Genomic DNA, 19,337 nt, shown 5'->3' with positions numbered 1-19,337 from the left:
AGATGTATGGGCATCGAGACACTGCCTCAAGAGACAGGAAAATCAACCTTTGAGTTGAATCTCTGCCAACAATCACATATCCTGTCACCTCAGCTCAAATTTTAATTGTAGTTTGCTACTAGTTTCCATGACAATGTCCATGATAATTAATTTGAGGTCGAAGACATCAAAACGTTGACATGGCGCTTCTTTTTAGAGTCAAACAGTTGCCAAGTTGCCACTTTCTCCACAGAAGGTTTCTCATGTATCATCCTCAGGAGCTGTCTCTGTCTTTTTTTTGTCATTTGTCCTGAGATGCTCTCCGTCTTGTTGAATGGGAGTCACACACAGGTACTGTACACTACGTAAGAGTCTTTTGGCCTGCCCAGGGTAGTTTCCCCCTTCAAAACATTGTGATAATTTAGAAGTCCTAAATCATACCCAGGCGAGTGTCAAGTACAGACATTGAGCTCTTGTCTGTACAAATAAAGTTCAATCTGTCCTATACACACACACGAGACAGTGATGAATTATACGATTCAAAGTGATAGAGTGCCATTGCTTGGATTACGCACTTGGCCTAATTTTAGACCCATTACTATCAAAGATTTTGAGTCTTCCCCATATTCACTATTGTCTTTAAAGCTTGTCGCACTAGAGTCTTTACAACATTGAGTAGCAGAAAACTATTCACTCAAGCCCTTCAAGTTCAACGAGAGGGGACTTTGGTGCATTTATTATATATTTTTATGTTCGGATATGCCGAGTCACTGGGGGCTTCGCATTGAAGGAAGGAACTAACCCTTATTAAAAAGAGCTCAGAGAGCACAGAGACGCCTCCCACTGGGCACAGACGTCAATTCAACGTCTATTCCATGTTTGTTCAACGTAATTTCATTGAAATGACGAGGAAACAACATTGATTCAACCAGTGTGTGCCCAGTGGGCTGAGTTTTTCTAGATACTCAGTCAAAGGCCTGTAGATGGGGAATGATCAATCCTTGGCTATATTAATGGGTAAGTAGATAATGTATCATTTTTGGATTTGAGAGTTTGAGTTTGTAAGATTCTTAGATTTTTTAACAAGTAAACTACACTTAGTGTACAAAACATTAGGAGCACCTGCTCTTTCAATGACATAAACTGACCAGGTGAATTCAGGTGACAGCTATGATCCCTTATTGATGTCACTTGTTAAATACACTTCAATTAGTGTAGATGAAGGAGAGGAGACGGGTTAAAGAATGATTTTTAAGCCATGAGACAATTGAGACATGGATTGTGGATGTGTGCCATTCAGAGGGTGAATGGGCAAGACAAAATATTTAAGTGCCTTTGAACAGAGTATGGTAGTACGTGCCAGGCGCACCACAGCTTGAGTGTGTCAGGAACTGCAAAACTGCTGAGTTTTTCACGCTCAAACAGTTTGCAGTGTGTATCAAGAATTGTCCATCACCCAAAGGACATCCAGATAACTTCACACAACTGTTGGAAGCATTAGGGGGGGGGGGGGTTCAACCCAATATTAGGACGGTGTCCTAATGTTTTGTACACTCAGTGTATGTTTTCATACAATAGAGAAAAGAGGTTTCAGAAGCCTGTGGACCTTATTAGAACTAAGATAAGCTATGGTCTGATTTTAATCTTAAGGGCAAGATGGAATCCCTCTCAATGAAATCAAAGGAATAATGGTAACACTCACTTTGAATTTGCTGCTACCCTGTGACAGTAAAATGCAAACACCTAAACAGAAGTCTTACAATGAAGCAGCAGAAGTTGGTAGATGTGCTCACTGGCATTGAAAAGCAGCTGACTGTCACTTACAATGTCCACATAACATTAAGATAATTTAACATTGAGAGAATTATAGTTTTTATGGAACCTGTTCAACACTTTGAAGAATACACAAATTAAATATAAATATTAGATGTACTTGATTATGTCAATGTTTTGTCTCTCTCTGTCTTTCTCAAATGTTAATTGTACTTGATTAGACAAACATGGAAATGCTCATGGAAATGAATTTTTACCTCAGCAACATACTCAGTCATTGATTGGTTGATTACTGTAACTGAGAACTGTGTCAACTGAAGCAGGAGACCGCTGGTCATGTGGATTAATGGTGATCCTTGTCTATCTCTGGACTGTAGTCTGCTTCACACACGATGACCCTGTAAAAATATTTCCTATCTGAAGTCATTTGCTTCAACTAAGCTCTGACAACCATATTTTGATGACCCATTTATAAATGAAATTATACTCATTTAATTAAAACAGTCTGGTTTTCAAGACTGGTTTTCCTCGCTTTTTCACTTGGTGGAAACTTAGTTGAAGTTTTTGAATGTTTAAAACTGTAACGGCGTTCTTCGTTTGTCGAAAGAGAGTCGGACCGAAATGCAGCGTGTTGGTTACTCATGTTTTTTAATGAAACAAAATGACGATTACATGAAAATACTGAGACAAATACAAAACAACAAAATGGAACGTGAAACCTAAGTACAGCCTATCTGGTGAAACTACACAGAGACAGGAACAATCACCCACGAAATACACAGTGAAACCCAGGCTACCTAAATACGGTTCCCTATCAGAGACAACAAGAATCACCTGACTCTGATTGAGAACCGCCTCAGGCAGCCAAACCTAAACTAAACACACCCCTAATCAACCACAATCCCAATGCCTACAAAAACCCCAATACGACAATACAGTAACATAAACCCATGTCACACCCTTGCCTGACCAACTAATTAACTAAAACACAAAATACTAAGACCAAGGCGTGACAGAACCCCCTCCCGGACGCACCTCAAAACCATAGGGAGGGTCCGGGTGGGCGTCTGTCCATGGTCACGGTTCCGGCTCGGGACGTGGACCCCACTCCATAAATGTCATAGTTCCTCCCCTTCGCGTCCTGGGATAATCCACCCTCGCCGCCGACCATGGCCTAATAGTCCTCACCCAGAACCCCACTGAACTGAGGAGCAGCTCGTGACTGAGGGGCAGCTCGGGACTGAGGGGCAGCTCGGGACTGAAGCAGCTCGGGACTGAGGGGAAGCTCGGGACTGAGGGGCAGCTCGGGACTGAGGGGCAGCTCGGGACTGAGGGGCAGCTCGGGACTGAGGGGCAGCCCAGCACTGAGAGGACGCCCAGCCAGGCAGTTGAATCCGGCAGATCCTGTCTGGCTGGCAGTTCTGGCAGATCCTGGCTGACTGGCGGATCTGGAAGAGTCTGGTTGACTAGCGGATCTGGAAGAGTCTGGTTGACTAGCAGATCTGGAAGAGTCTGGTTGACTAGCAGATCTGGAAGACTCTGGTTGACTGGCAGATCTGGAAGAGTCTGGTTGACTGGCAGATCTGGAAGAGTCTGGTTGACTGGCAGATCTGGAAGAGTCTGGTTGACTGGCAGATCTGGAAGAGTCTGGTTGACTGGCAGATCTGGAAGAGTCTGGTTGACTGGCAGATCTGGAAGAGTCTGGCTGACTGGCAGATCTGGAAGAGTCTGGCTGACTGGCAGATCTGGAAGAGTCTGGCTGACTGGCGGCTCTGTCTGCTCCATGCAGATTGACAGCTCTGGCGGCTTCTTGCAGACTGAAAGCTCTGACTGTTCCATGCAGACTAACAGCTTTGGCAGCTCCTTGCCGACTGGCAGCTCCTTGCAGACTGGCAGCTCCTTGCAGACTGGCAGCTCCTTGCAGACTGGCAGCTCCTTGCAGACTGGCAACTCCATGCAGACTGGCAGCTCCATGCAGACTGGCAACTCCTTGCAGACTGGCAGCTCATTGCAGACTGGCAGCTCATTGCAGACTGGCAGCTACTTGCAGACTGGCAGCTCTGGCTGCTCCAAGCAGACTGACAGCTCTGGCTCCTCCATGTAGACTGGCAGCTCTAGCTGCTCCATGCAGACTGGCAGCTCTGGCTGCTCCATGCAGACTGGCAGCTCCTTGCAGACTGGCAGCTCCTTGCAGACTGGCAGCTCTAGCTGCTCCATGCAGACTGGCAGCTCTAGCTGCTCCATGCAGACTGGCAGCTCTAGCTGCTCCATGCAGACTGGCAGCTCAGGCTGCTCCGAACAGGCAGGAGGCTCCGGCAGCGCTGTAGAGGAGGAAGGCTCTAGAAGCGCTGAACAGGCGGGAGACTCCGACAGTGCAGGAGAGGCGAGGCGCACTGTAGGCCTGATGCGTGGTGCTGGCACTGGTGGTATTGGGCCGAAGACACGCACAGGAAGCCTGGTGCGGGGAGCTGCTACCGGAGGGCTGGGGTGTGGAGGTGGTACTGGATAGACCGGACCGTGCAGGCGCACTGGAGCTCTTGAGCACCGAGCCTGCCCAACCTTACCCGGTTGAATACTCTCGGTCGCCCTGCCAGTACGGCGAGGTGGAATAGCCCGCTCTGGGCTATGTAGGCGAACCGGAGACAACGAGCGCAAGGCTGGTGCCATGTAAGCCGGCCCAAGGAGACGCACTGGGGACCAGATGCGTAGAGCCGGCTTCATGGCATTTGGCTCGACGCTCAATCTAGCCCGGCCGATACGCGGAGCTGAAATATACCGCACCGGGCTATGCACCCGCACTGGGGACACCGTGCGCACCACTGCATAACACGGTGCCTGCCCGGTCTCTCTAGCCCCCGGTAAGCACAGGGAGTTTGTGCAGGTCTCCTACCTGGCATAGCCATACTCCCTGAAAGCCCCCCCCCCAAGAAATTTTTGGGGCTGATTCCCGGGCTTCCATCCACGTCACCGTGCTGCCTCCTCATACCAGCGCCTCTCCACTTTATCCGCCTCTAGTTCCTCCTTGGGGCGGCGATATTCACCAGGCTGAGCCCAGGGTCCTTTTCCGTCCAGTTCTTCCTCCCATGTCCAATTCTCCAAGTGGTGCAGCCTCTCCCACTGAAGCTGCTTCTGTTGCCTCTTCTGTGGCTCCTGCCTGTTAACACGCTGCTCGGTCCGTGTGTGGTGGGTGATTCTGTAACGGCGTTCTTCATTTGTCGAAAGAGAGTCGGACCGAAATGCAGCGTGTTGGTTACTCATGTTTTTTAATGAAACAAAATGACGATTACATGAAAATACTGAGACAAATACAAAACAACAAAACGGAACGTGAAACCTAAGTACAGCCTATCTGGTGAAACTACACAGAGACAGGAACAATCACCCACGAAATACACAGTGAAACCCAGGCTACCTAAATACGGTTCCCTATCAGAGACAACAAGAATCACCTGACTCTGATTGAGAACCGCCTCAGGCAGCCAAACCTAAACTAAACACACCCCTAATCAACCACAATCCCAATGCCTACAAAAAACCCAATACGACAATACAGTAACATAAACCCATGTCACACCCTTGCCTGACCAACTAATTAACTAAAACACAAAATACTAAGACCAAGGCGTGACAAAAACACACAAAAAAACTAAACTTGCATTATTTGTAAAGAAATTAAGTTAAATTAAATTGCTGCAACGATTATACTGTATATTATCTGGCATAGCTTGCAGAGGCAACTGCATATCTTATGGAACCACTACTGGCCCCATGTTGAATGAATTTGACAGCAGGAATAACTTTTATAAAATACAATTATCTCTTTGATATATTTTAATTACATCTAACTAAGTTCTTTACTCATTTTTTATGAATATTACAGAGTATTACAGAGTGCTAAACCAATATTGTTGGAGTAATAGCCTAACTGGCAGATTAGGATGTCCAAATCATCAAAGTGTCCATCATCAGTTCCAAACCTAGAAATATACAGGTCATTACCAAAATAAAGGAAACACCAACATAAAGTGCCAAAGGGATGTTGGGCCACCACGTGCCAGAACAGCTTCAATGAACCTTGGCATAGATTCCAAGTGTATGGATCTCTATTGGAGGGATGCGACACCATTCTTCCACAAAAAAATCCATAATTTGGTATTTTGTTGATGGTGGTGGAAACTTTGTCTCAGGCGCTGCTACGGAATCTCCCATAAGTGAGATTCAACTGGGTTGAGGTCTGATGACTGAGACGGCCATGGCATAAGATTTACATAATTTTCATGCTTATCAACCCATTCAGTGACCACTAATGACCTGTGGATGTGGGCACTGTCATCATATAGGGGCATAGCCAAGATAGCCAAAATAATGGGCAAAATAACAGCCTGCACAACATTTTAATACTTGACCCTAAGCATGATGAAATGTTGGTTGCATATTTAACCGAAGAACCACATCTATGTGAAAGCACCTGCTTTCTATATACTTTGTATCCCTCATTAGTCAAGTGTTCCCATGTTTTTGTTGCCGTTACCGCTATGTGTCTAACATCAATCAATTGATCAACGACAGGGCTCAAAGTAATGTGTATGCATATTGTTTTGCCGCATTTACCAGATACAGTGTCTTCAGAAAGTATTCGCACCTCTTGACATTTTCCACATTTGTTGTGTTACAAAGCGGGATTAAAATGTATTTCATTGTTATTTTTCATCAACGATCTACACAAAATACTCTGTAATGTCAAAGTGGAAGAAAAAAACGTGTTTGTATTATTATTAATGGAAAACAACTGATTGTAGAATATGTGCCCATTATTCTTCAAAAAATGTGTAAAGCTCTGTCAAGTTGGTTGTTGGTCATTAATAGACAGCCATTTTCAAGTCTTGCCATAGATTTTCAAGCCGATTTATGTTGAAATTGTCACTATACCACTCAGGAACATTCAATGTCATCTTGGTAAATTACTCCAGTGTAAATTCGGCCTTGTGTTTTAGGTTATTGTCCTGCTGAAAGGTGAATTTGTCTCCCAGTGTCTGTTGGGAAGCAAACTGAACCAGGTTTTCCTCTAGGATTTTGTGCTTAGCTCTATTCCATTTCTTTTTATCCTAAAAAAAACTTCCTAGTCCTTGCCAACGACGAGCATACCCATAACATGATGCAGCCACCACCATTCTTGAAAATTTGAAGAGTGATATTCAGTTATGTGTTGTGTTGGATTTCCCCCAAACTTAGTGATTTGTTTTCAGAACAAAATATTAATCTCTTTGCCACATTTTTTGCATTATTATTTTAGTGCCTTATTGCAAACAGGATGTATGTTTTGGAATATTTGCATTATGTACAGGCTTCCTTCTTTTCCCTCTGTAATTTATGTTAATATTGTGACTTAACTACAATGTTGTTGATCCATCCTCAGTTCTCATATCACAACCATTAAACTCTGTAACTGTTTTAAAATCACCATTGGCCATTGGTCTTTGTGGTTGACTCTGTGCTTGAAATTCACTGCTCAACTTATGGACCTTACAGATGTGTGTGTGGGGTACAGAAATCATGTTAAACACTATTATTGCACACAAAGTGTCCATACAACTTATTATGACTTGTTAAGCAAATTTTTACTCCTGAACTTATTTATACTTGCCATAAAAAAATGGTTAAGTACTTATTGGCTCAAGACATTTCAGTGTTTCATTTTTAATAAATGTATAAACATTCTAAAAACATTATTCCACTTTGACATTTTTGGGGTATTGTGTGTAAATCAGTGAAACACAATCTAAATGTTATTAATTTTAAATGTAGGCTGTAACACAACACAATTTGGAAAAAGTCAAGGGGTGTGAATATTTTCTGAAGCACAGGAGGCTGCTTAGGGGAGAACAGCTCATAATAATGTCTGTAATGGTGCAAATTGGATGGCATCAAACACCTGGAAACCATGTACTTGTTACCATTCCACTCCAGTCATTAACACTAGCCTGTTCTCCCCAATTAAGATGCCACCAACCTCCTGTGGTCTGAAGGCACTGTATACACTTTTCCAATAATATAGTCTATCCCATTTTGATTGTCGGTCAATGTACAGTATGCATTGTCTACTTAAATCACAACCCTTTAAATTTTAGATAAGCTTTAGCATTTATCTCTAAATATAACTAATCATTGTTTGATTTCGAGGTGGATGAAAAATACAGGCTGTGAATTGGAATGCACAGTTTATGGAATGTAGCCTATGGCACGTACAGTGTTAGTTGGCTGGAGTGAGACACATGCACTGACTTTTGGATGGGGTCTTGGGCCTGAAATTATCAATAAGTTTGTGGACGTTATCAATATGTTGATTGTTAGTTTGAGAGAATGCAAATCTTTCAGAGAGAGCCGTTCAAGTTGTGTGGACATGGTATGTAAAATAGGTCTATGTCTAATGGTCAGATGACTCAAATGAATCAGTCTGTGAAGGAACTGATGAACCAAATGCCTATATGTTCGCACATTTCAGGCTATAATGACATAAAATATTTGATTGTTTCAAAATCCACAACATTCAAAACCAACAACACCATGCATATTCAGGGATTTTCAGCAGAGTATATCTTATGGAAATTGAATACTGAACACACCATACAACAAACAAAACAATAAACAAGCATTGCCCAAACCAAAAGCTATAGAGTGTCACTGATATTCCACAATTTGCAAAGTATGTTCCAAATTTATGTAGTTAATGTAACTTACTGCATTCGGAGCCTTCAGTGATGGTATGCAGTGTATCAATTGTCACACCAACCCGTGTGTGTGTGTGTGTGTGTGTGTGTGTGTGTGTGTGTGTGTGTGTGTGTGTGTGTGTGTGTGTGTGTGTGTGTGTGTGTGTGTGTGTGTGTGTGTGTGTGTGTGTGTGTGTGTGTGTGTGTGTGTGTGTGTGTTATCCCAAATGCAGCCTCTATTGCAAAATAACATGCTCATGTTCTTGATTGGTTATTTAATTTGCCTTATGGCAAGTAGCCAGAAGAAGGAGCTAAGATACCATCACTGGAGGCGCCAAAAGCAGTAAGCTCCATTAACGCAGAAGCACTGTAGCGCCCATGAGGGCAAACCTACACGTTGTCCCAGCATGATACGCAGTGATTTCCCTCATACACACCGATAACTTCACATATCAATTTTGGCCATCTTGCTGATATAGAAATCTAATTTCTTCCTCTAACAGCTTCCTAATGATCTGCGACACCCAGTGCATTCTATATCTGCGCTTTAAATCGCTAAGCAAACACATTTGACTTAGAAAGATGGTATGCAGTACTTGTTTTGCATTTTTATAATGACAGGAACAGTTATATTTTACAATGCCTTTATTTAGAATATTTACAATGGATTTATAAAAATATATAATTAAAGCTTTTGCAATTATCTATTTTACATGTACACTGTATCACTTTGTTCACATCGTTGAGTTGGTCTGTAGAAACCAGATTTGTAACCAATTAAGAAAACAATTTACTGCGTGTACAGGATAGTGTTCCATTGTCAACTATAGCAAACTTTTTTAATGAAACATCAATGACAGACATTATTGCATTTAAATCCTGCAGTCTTTTACAGAAATATACATGAAGTAGTTCAATGAAAAGACGACACAACCACCAACCACTAATTCTGCTGCATGAGGACAGGAGACTCCAGTACAGTTCAACATCCTCATAAGTTTACATTCATATGGCCACAGACCGAGTCTATCTATATTTGGCTACATTTGTATGCACATGTGTTAGGCTATAAGGGCCCATTCAATAGTTAACACTTTGGCAAACAAATCATAAATAGTGCTTGCACTTACTGTTTGTATTCTTGAAATGCCCTCAAATAGATAAGGGTCTGCAGCTCCTTACATAGTCCTACTGTGAGTTTTGAGTTCTCGGTTTGCGGCACGAGCTCCCTGGCATTACGAGGATGAGGTAGGGAGATTGAGTCCGTGTACACTGCTCAACGCCTCTTGCTGCAGTTGCTTGCTTAGGGGACTGGGGGGCTTTCTGTCTCCTGCAGAACACAAACAGGAGACGTTTGTATAGCACACAAGCCATTACTCTTTATTTCAGCAAAACTAAAAATGCCAATATTTATTAAAAACCAAAATGATTTTATCTTAGGCCTATACAGACCTGAATGACCTGAAAGTTAGACTAAGACATGCAACATTTAAATACAAAATAGGTTACTAATAATCACAATAGTCAATGTTACACTATAAGGCTATTCATTTGATACCATATTTAAAGTATTCCACATTATTTTACACAATGTTCTTTTTCTAAACTTCACATGACATTTAAATTGTACACTATGAATGAATTTACTGACAACATGGATCACATGCTGCAATATAACTTCCACATTTGTCTTCTTGGGTTCACACCTCGATTCATCATCGAATGTATTCATGCATTATTTTTGTCAAGACCATATCATCTGTAAATGTTGGCTAATAACTATTTTTTTAGAACACTAAATGTTTTTAATTGTGTCATATATTTAATTTGAAATTAAAATATACAGCAGCTGTCAAAGGGATAAGAACATGTTTTAATCGAAGCATAAGTAGATGTATAAGGGCCGAGATCACTTAGTTCAAGCACCTATTTAGGCCTAACAGAATGATAATTTAGCTGTCATAGAGTTAGAAACACTATAGGTCCTGAACCATTAGGCCTACATCAATATTTTAGGCTGCTACAATTTCGAGACCCTTCGCTAATGTAGGCTTAGATTTCTTTTGCACTAATGCCCTATATATTTTAGTCCCCCATTATAACATATAAATATAATTATTGTGGGACTTGACAGTGGCATAATTTAATATGTAATGTCCACAATTAGACAACCGGTGTTAGATTAATGGTTGCCTAATAATAAGTGTGTGTGTTTGTTTGACACACGTGCGTGTGTGTTTGAATAGGCTTTAAAAAGAAAATACAAAATTATAAAAATGCACATTGTTATTTTACGGCTTGTTATTGAACTTACATTAACGATGTTTTTTTGCCATAGATGAAGGAAACTTGGAGGGAAACGAGTCAGCTGCCATTGAATTATGCGAAATTATGCTAAAATTGAGATGCCGCAGTTGTGATCAGAATGGAACACTATCAAACAGGATCTGGCCTACCTTCTCGCGATGGATGTTTGAACGGCATTGTAGAGTGGATGTCTCCAGCGTGCATCGTCATGCCGCTGCTTGGGTGGGACGAACTCGAGTTCTGGGACTGCCAAGGGTGCCCAGGGGTCACATAGCTACCTGGCCCGCTATAAACGCCGTACTGGTTTGAAGGTGAGTAGGCACAAGCAGGGACATAACTGGATAATGTCGATGAAGGCTGCAAGAAAATAGGCACAATCACAAAGAAAGTATGTCAGATTTACTTTTCCCAGAACGAAACATTTGCACATCTATGACATAAGTGTGTATACAGTATATATCAATACACCCTATGTCATATTAATCTTCCTTGAATAGTGCTGGAGCAAACGTTAAACATTTTGACGAACATTAAAACAACTCGCGAATACCAAGCCTATATTCAACAGATGAATGCCTTTCAATACACACTATATTATGTTATACTTCGAACCCAGTCTCTCTGCAGATAAAGGACACAGCTATAGTCCTATGCATTTATATGAGTTCTTGTTTTTACCTGTGCATATTTTATGTCTGCATCAATGGCTGATTTGTCAATTCCGTTGACTGCATGAGCCGAGGGAAACGTCGCTCTGTTGATACAACTCCAGTCTTCCATTTTCTGTGGATATCCCTCTGCTCCAGCAATTGCTGATTCGGAAACATAAAATTGCACTTTACATGTCAGATCATTAGGGGGAAACTGTCAAAATGCCTCTGATCTATTGATATTCATAACTAACTATCAAATGATCCTATATGAAGAAAGCAGCCGTTGAAACTGTAAAATATAAAATGAGACCTAAATTATATATTATACTTAATATTAATATTGCACGTTATATCGGATATATTTCATAAAATGCTATCAAAACCATACGTTTTGAGAAGAGGAATAGTGTGCGTAATTGTGCGTATCCAAGCCAGGCCTATTGTTTTCGTTTCTGAATCAAGAACTTTATAAGCTGTTCGTCAGAAATCTATTGGAGGAAATGTGGACAAGGCTATCACACGTTTATAGCTATTTAAAATGTTCAATGCCACATCAAATGATCGATTATTATATCGCATTATTGTACAAGCATGCATAATAATTATGCTCTTTCGAATATGGCTACATGCTATAGGCCTACTTGCTACTTTAATTTGTTTCCTTGATGGCAGCGCTGCAGCCAAGGCCGACAATACATCTGGGCCCTACAGGCAACATATCACTAAGAACATGACGAGTAGGAACTTATAGTGAGTGACCTTAGGTCCTACGGGGAACGAGGAAGTTAACGGGTAGCCGAAGCAAGGTGCTTGCCTAGGCGCCAGTGAGTAGGCCTACAGAGTAAGTCGTTTTCCTTGTGAGGCACAAAACCAAGGCCTACAAAGATTTATAGGGCAAATTTCCTCCCTGATGATTACAGGTCAAACCATGATTTATAAATCATACATCATGGACAAATTAGTCATAAACTGAAAAGCACGTCCAATAGCTCAAGCCAGTCAACCCAAATGCACTTTGCCAATTATTGGGAAATGGGTTAGAACTGTGTGTATGTATGGTGCCATATAAATCAACAAGCAATCGTTTGTCTAGAAAATAGATTCAATATTACGCACCTTGATGATCCATGAAGGCCCTGATACCCAGAATGTTGGTGACAGTGTGCGCCGATGGCCAGGCCCTTGATATGTTTACATGCCCGGCCGTCACGGGTACTCCGGGACCGCTGCCCATTTTGCCATTGGGTGACATAGCATTGGGGTATGAATAAGGGTATATGTGGTTGTAAGAGAGGCCGGCCTGTGTGGGGGCTTGCTTGCTGCTCTCATACTGGTTTGGCTGGGAAAGATTTCCAATCTTGTTCCGTAAAATCCGGCTAATGGAGCTGACTGAGGGCACGTTGTATTTGTCACAAATTCCGTCTGCTAGTAGTCTGTCCCGGATCTCCCAGGCAAATATCCCCGGGTCACCTTGTTTGTAATCCCTTATGTTCTTCACTACATTCGGTGTGGTAACCCGTGGTTTGCTCCCCCCGATGGCACCGGGTAAAATGGAACCTGTTTCGCTGTACCGAGCTAATATCTTGCTCACACAGCCATGAGAGACGCGAAGTTGCCTACTAATATCACAGGGTCTGATTCCAAGCTGGGCCAACTCCACTATCCGTAGTCGTATGGCGTTAGGCAGAGGTCGTCCATTGACGAATACACCACCCAACTGATTCACCTCGCCATAGGTTTGCTCTAACGGGAATAAAGACGCATTAACATATTCAGTCATTAAAGCAGACATAACTCCATTACTCGCACAGTAAATTTAACCATGCAAAATGGCGAGCTATTGTACGTTTTTGTTATTACTAATCACATCAGGAGGCGACATTTAACTTACCTTTGGATCTTAGTGCCACTTTTTAAGTTTTATGTCAATTCATTTCAATATTCTGTACTTACATGTTTAATAAATCAACCATTGAATATGAACTTAATTATGAATATGCCGTATTAGCATATCGCGAAAAAAAGACTTGTCTGTCGTGTAAACTATCCTTCCATTCGTTCTGTAAAGGGATATGTCCACTTTATCTACAACCCGAAATAAACTGTATAGTTATTTCTGGCGTTATACAGGCGTGTTAAGCATGGTTATGCTTCCATAAGCTTTCTTTCACTGAAGCATGCCGATGTTAACGCAAGCTTACCCATTTGCCTGTGGTTCGAGATGCTTTGAAATAGTTGCCCCTCAATGGTTGAATGCGGTGGTTCTCCCTTCTGCACGAAGGAAGCAAAACGTTGAAGAAAAAATGTGGACTTCTTAAAAGACTCCTTCCAATTTTTCTTCTCCCTCTTCTATCACAGTGCTTTGAGAGAAAATGCTTTGTACGACGGCACTGGAGTGATCTTCATCTGATAAAGGCAAAATTGAGTTATCCCAGAGGCTGAAGTTTGTTGGGATTAATTTGACGCGTCCCTCTACGTCAATTTTACCACGCTGGAGTTCTGGTTTTGTTTCATTGGCCGTCCTGACGGTGGATAGGCTGTTGAACACATGCACCATCCGGTTTGCGCAATTCAACCTCTCTCTGTATTTTACATAGGGACGAAGTGACTGAGGGGAAACATTTTATTGAACACGATGCATTGGTAAATAGAAAATACATTGTAAACCATTGAAGAGATTCTTTCGAATGAGGTGAGTTGTGCTTTGGATGGACTTCCAATGGGCACTTCTCCACTAATGTAGACTGTGTTTACAATATTTTGTGAGTGACATTTGGCAATAGAGCCTGCAGTGGAGCCTATACATTTTGATCAAAGAACTATTAGAATCTTATCCACCAATTTGTATCATTAAAACATAATATTTCAGATTTGTTTCATTCCATCCACTTTGATACATTTTCACAAAATCCATTTTCATATAAATTCCATGAACATTTGCCAACTCCATTTTTATTTCAATCAATGTATTTATATTGCAATGCCTACTCTTATTATGCTATTAAAATTAAGTCGGCACAATTGCTAATATATTTTCCAGTTGTGTTTTTTGGTCCATTGCGGAACCAACTGACCGCCGGTGCGTCCCGCCTGGGAGCTCGCTCATGATGTGTTTCGCGCGCCATAAGAGGCCGGAACTAGCAAACCATGGGAATCGCATAATAGTGTCACATGAAGTTTCGATTACAACCCAGACCAAGGGACTCACTAACCGGTAAGGCCTTTTACATCTCCATCCTTAGCATCAAACATGCTATAGGGCTCATGTAATCGATACCTTTGTGGGTTGCAATGCTCATAGACTATAGGGGGATTCAGTCAATATGACTGAATTCCTGAGGCTAGCATTATCACAGCATGTTCTCTGTGTTTCCTGTGGAAATTAAGAAGGTATAGTTTATAAGCTCGCAAATTGTCACTAGTAAAAGTTAACAGTCGAACCAACGGTAACACGGTGCAGTGTCACTATCCCCTCTCTCTTGGCCACTTCACTACATGTCTTGTAGGGATCAAGACACATGGAATACATCAGGTTGGGTCACCACAGCAACCTTGGATGGAGGCGAAGTATGAGGAGAGGGCGATCGTTCATTAAAGTCACAGTGAAGGTACAGTTAGTTAGTGTGGCTCACTGCTCTAAATCTTATCTGCTAAATCAAGCATAAAGCATATGCACGATTTAATCTTTCTAAATAAATGAACCATTATTTCTTGGCTATCTTGGTGAAGTGATAGGCTACGTTATCTGTTTTGTTTAGGTTATTGGCATTGCTTTCATTCTGTAGAATTCTGTTGAAATCCTTTTTCTAAATCCAAAGGACTGCACAACAGACCCTCAATTTTCCCTCATCTGGATAGAATAGGAATTACACCACCATCTAGATTAAATTTAACCTACTGTACACGACTGTGCAGATTCCTTGGCTAAAGAGGTTCACTGGAACACAAACATGTCGCGATGTATCAGGTATAAATGCTTGTTTGAAATATGTTTTTCAAAAATGTTTTTTTGAAAAGAAAGACCATGTGAAATAATTTAAGATGAAATGAGATCGGTATTAGACTCGTTGCGTGTCTATTGGTAATTTGGAAGATGCACAGTAAAACTATAGAGCCGTTTCTGCCGCTTGCTACAGGGGAAAATGACTTAATACAATGTGTCGATTTCTATCAATAACCAAATTACTACGTATATTTATTCTCATTCAAGTTTTGTATTGTGTCTTTATGAAAGTATGTCTGAGGAGATAATCGTTTAAACGTCTGCACTTTAACGCGGAAGAGAGCACCGCGTTTCATGTTGTTAAGTGGCAATATTACATAATGGCAACAAGTTAGTTTAACTTTTTTCCACAGCTTTTTAAAATTAATTTGCATATTATCAAATCATTATTTATGACTATTTGCACCGTTATATATTTTGTCTAGCAGGTTTACATTGATACAAGCATGGTTTGACTAATCTTCTTTTACTTCTGGAATATTCATAAACAATGCTAAATGTAGGCCTATAGTTTGATTATAAGCATTACGTGGAAATTGAATGTAATATATTTGATTTTATTATTTTTGTAGCCTATAATTATTTGAACCTTTTAATCGAGTCTGAGCTTCTTAACACTTTCAATATTGCGTTCTGCATATTTATAGCCTAAAAAAGAGACCCTCGAAACTGACTGAAGTCTATGTATGGAGTCTGTGAAGTCTCTTTTTGGGGTGCATAAATACATGTTGGGAGACGAAGGACATCCTGCTGGTAAAGTGGATAGGTTGTGTTCAAGTGTGCCTCTGCAAAAGTCACGTGACAAAACCAAACAAAAACTAAAAGGTTCCCCAAATGTTAGTTGTGAAACGAAGAACATTTGCATTAATTTCATTTTCTTTTTGTAACGGTTGACAGATATGCTCACTTTGTATTCAGTAGTCCTCACATACGGGAGCCTGATCATTTAAATAAAACGAACCGACTTTAAATAAAGTACATTTGAGATAACGAATCAGCCTGAAACGTATATTGTCTCTCGTTTGATTTCCAGGAGAAGATTGAAAGATGTGTTTCAGTCTAATGAATGCATTCTTTCAATCAAAAATAACACAATAATAAATAAATAAAAACAACCGACACCAAGTAGTTATGTTTTTCCATTAATAATTTGATCGAATAGTTCAAAAGTTGGTGTTACTGGTGTTGCTCAAACCAGGACACTCTCCAGTTGTGTTTGCGTCTGGAGGCAGACCAGTGTGCGCACGGGCCTGGGTCCCTACAGGTGTCCACTTCTCGTGCCATGACACCTCTGTGGTTACACACCATTACACAGGAGGCTAGTGTGCCCTTATATCAGTTTGGCACACACTTCACCACCGCAAAACTGTATGTCCATTTTTTACTTCAACTGAACATGGTGTGTGAGGGGTGTAGGCAGGCTGGTGGTTTCGTCACTGTACGTGTAGGGCTTATGAGTCGTGTTCATGTGAAGGCCTTATGCATTAAACGCCGTCGTGCACACAGCAGGCTTAAACGTATCTATAGATGAAGCGGAGCTCGTGTAAATTGTTTAGGTCCACGTTATCCAGAAATTACTTTTGTCACCTCAGTTGCGTCTTGTGAACACGCCAGTAATTGTATTTCACACATGTTACTGTAGGTCTTTATACTAGGCTATACCATTCATCTTAAAAGCCCAGTGCAGTAAAACTGGGATTTTTCTGTGTTTTATATATATTTCCACACTATGAGTTTGGAATAAAACTGTGAAATTGTGAAAATTATGATAATGTCGTTTTCGTATAAGAGCTGTTTTAAAAAACTGCCTGCAATTTCAGCCGGTTTTGGTGGGAGGGAGTTTTAATCTTCCGTGGTAACGTCACCATGCAGCAAATTATTTAACAGACCAATAAGAAAGAGAGTTCCAAATCGCTCTGCCAATAACAGCTAATCTTCAGTTTCAGTCCTAGCAAAATTTTTGCTTGATAAATTGCTCTTTGCTAAGAAGCTTTACATTTTTTATTTTTTACATTTTTTATTGAAAACAATCACAGTAAGGTAGATAATTGCTACCCAGATATTATTTGATCTTGAGATAAAACGTCTGCATTGGAACTTTAAAGTATAGCTCGATAGGCTTATATTAGAATTTAGGCTTTAGCTCTTTCTTTGGCCTACAGTAGTCTAGGCCTATTCTCGCCGACAACCCGTCTTCTGCTCTGCTTCTGCCTATAAGCCTAATCCATGTTTTATTCCCCACTCCCTTGCACGGATTCCTAAAAGAAAAATTACATCGTGATGCTCTGTCAAATCCTGAATAAAAAGATAGGCCTAGCCATGATAGATTTACACTTATTCTGTAACCTTTTATAAACCCGTTTGATTCCTATTGTATTTTTCTTCAGATTTCGATTTTGCAGCACATTATTTTATTTGGGTGGAAATGGGCAGCTAGCCCACTTCAGTTTTGTTATGTTGCATTTTAGATTCTATTTCGTTTAGAAATTCATCCAAAAGTTGGCTATTTCAATGATCATCATCTAAAGTAATATTTGGCCATTAAACGAAATACAACTTTTTCTAGCCTACTGTTTACTGTCAACACATCTTTGATCTTTGTTTTTTGATAAAGAGATGCAACCATATGTTGGTGGACATCAGTTGCAGGCTATTTGTTTCCCGTCGCTTGTTTGAACCTTTTTGTTTGAACACTGTTGAAGTTTGCCCGTGGACTGACACCAGTCGTTCAATATCTATCTTGGTTTCAAGTAACGTTAAAGGATTCCTCTCTTCAAGCGTGAATCTTATCTGTGGTTGAAGACTTCATATAGACGTTTGGTTTTCATATAGTTCATGCGCCAATGAGTTTTACAGTGTAAAGAAAAGCAAAACTACTTTGTCTTTGTGCTTTAATGAAATTACTGCCCAGAGGAAAACAGAGGGGAACATATAACATAACTTATACACCCAGGGTCGTTACAATAATAAAGAGTTTCTTTCCAAAACGCTATATCCACCAATTTTTTCGTTGTTTTTTTTCACGAGAAATGATTGCTGATGGGTAACTTAATGTGCGTGTAAAATATTACTGTTCTCAGCACTAGTTATCTCTTAAAAGGGTTATATCTTTGAATGCAATGCATTCAGAGCCATTCAGTGGCTACCCTGACTTCAAACATAATTTTACCAGGTTCTAGTGAAGCAAAGGCATTGAGCGTCCACCACAACATACCCAAACGCAAGTGTCCGTCTGTGTTACGTTTCCCAGTCTTCGTTAGTAACGTGGCTCTTAAAAAACTTTTGCACATCTACGAGTGATCCAGACCACTCATAGAGCAGCCAAAGTGCATCGTTCTGCGTCACGTTATTGACAGAATATCTCTACTAAAGATAGAATCAAGATGTTTAGGCCATCATCTGGCCGTGACTGCCAATAACTCAAAACGAAGTTGACTACAAATACAAAGATGACTGCATTAGACAATACATAGGCCACACGGGTATGGGGCTATATAGGCTATTTCAATCATGTTGACATACATTTATGTTCAATCAATTGAGTTCTTTTTTGCGACTGTAATTTTTTTATGTGTGACAATGATGTGCCCAATCAGTGATTTAGTGCATTTTTATTGGGTAACATAATAAGCCCCCTCAATAGCCTATTTGCAGACATAGGAGCTGATTCTGCATTATGGGATTCAAATGTTAAATTAATATTTGAATGGAGAAGGCTGATTAGAGAGCAGGGGAGCGTCATGCACCCATTATTTTTAGAGAGGGCATGAAGAATGGAGGTGGGTGGTTGGGAAAATGTAACATTTTTAAAACACCTGAAACAACTTTTCCTGCAATCTAGATTGATAACCATTATGCCCAATTCTATGTAATTAAAAAAAAAATACATATATGTATTTTTTTCTGCATAGGTTA

The 19,337-nt window shown here is 40.8% G+C and overlaps 1 protein-coding gene and 1 long non-coding RNA gene across 3 annotated transcripts; one reads left to right on the top strand and one right to left on the bottom strand.

Moving 5' to 3' along the window:
- Positions 1-9,086: 9,086 nt before the first annotated feature.
- LOC135508330 (paired box protein Pax-1-like) lies at positions 9,087-13,858 on the bottom strand. 2 transcript variants are annotated; one of them, XM_064928431.1, is made up of 5 exons: positions 13,621-13,858; positions 12,536-13,162; positions 11,445-11,578; positions 10,916-11,123; positions 9,087-9,782 (listed from the first exon to the last, which is right to left on the bottom strand). In XM_064928431.1, the coding sequence occupies exons 1-5, from the start codon at positions 13,622-13,624 to the stop codon at positions 9,763-9,765; spliced, it is 993 nt and encodes a 330-aa protein (XP_064784503.1). In that variant the 5' UTR covers positions 13,625-13,858; the 3' UTR covers positions 9,087-9,762. The 2 variants fall into 2 exon arrangements, with proteins under 2 accessions (XP_064784503.1, XP_064784502.1); XM_064928430.1 differs by having other exon boundaries at positions 9,087-9,789; positions 13,621-13,855.
- A 57-nt stretch (positions 13,859-13,915) lies between these two features.
- On the top strand, positions 13,916-15,013 carry LOC135508331 (uncharacterized). The gene is made up of 3 exons (XR_010450782.1): positions 13,916-14,111; positions 14,460-14,633; positions 14,926-15,013. It is a non-coding gene; the product is annotated as an uncharacterized LOC135508331 (long non-coding RNA).
- The last annotated feature ends 4,324 nt before the right edge of the window (positions 15,014-19,337 follow it).

This window comes from Oncorhynchus masou, chromosome 21, assembly GCF_036934945.1.
Source record: "Oncorhynchus masou masou isolate Uvic2021 chromosome 21, UVic_Omas_1.1, whole genome shotgun sequence".
Lineage (NCBI taxonomy): Eukaryota > Metazoa > Chordata > Actinopteri > Salmoniformes > Salmonidae > Oncorhynchus > Oncorhynchus masou.
This window is presented reverse-complemented; position numbering and strand designations above follow the sequence as displayed.

Bases quoted from the DNA above. Each gene is read 5' to 3' on its own strand.
- LOC135508330 (XM_064928430.1), bottom strand. The intron at 11,124-11,444 runs GTAAAAACAAGA...ATTTTCTTGCAG, and splicing joins CAGACATAAAATATGCACAG to CCTTCATCGACATTATCCAG. The intron at 9,790-10,915 runs GTAGGCCAGATC...TGTGTTCTGCAG, and splicing joins CAAACATCCATCGCGAGAAG to GAGACAGAAAGCCCCCCAGT.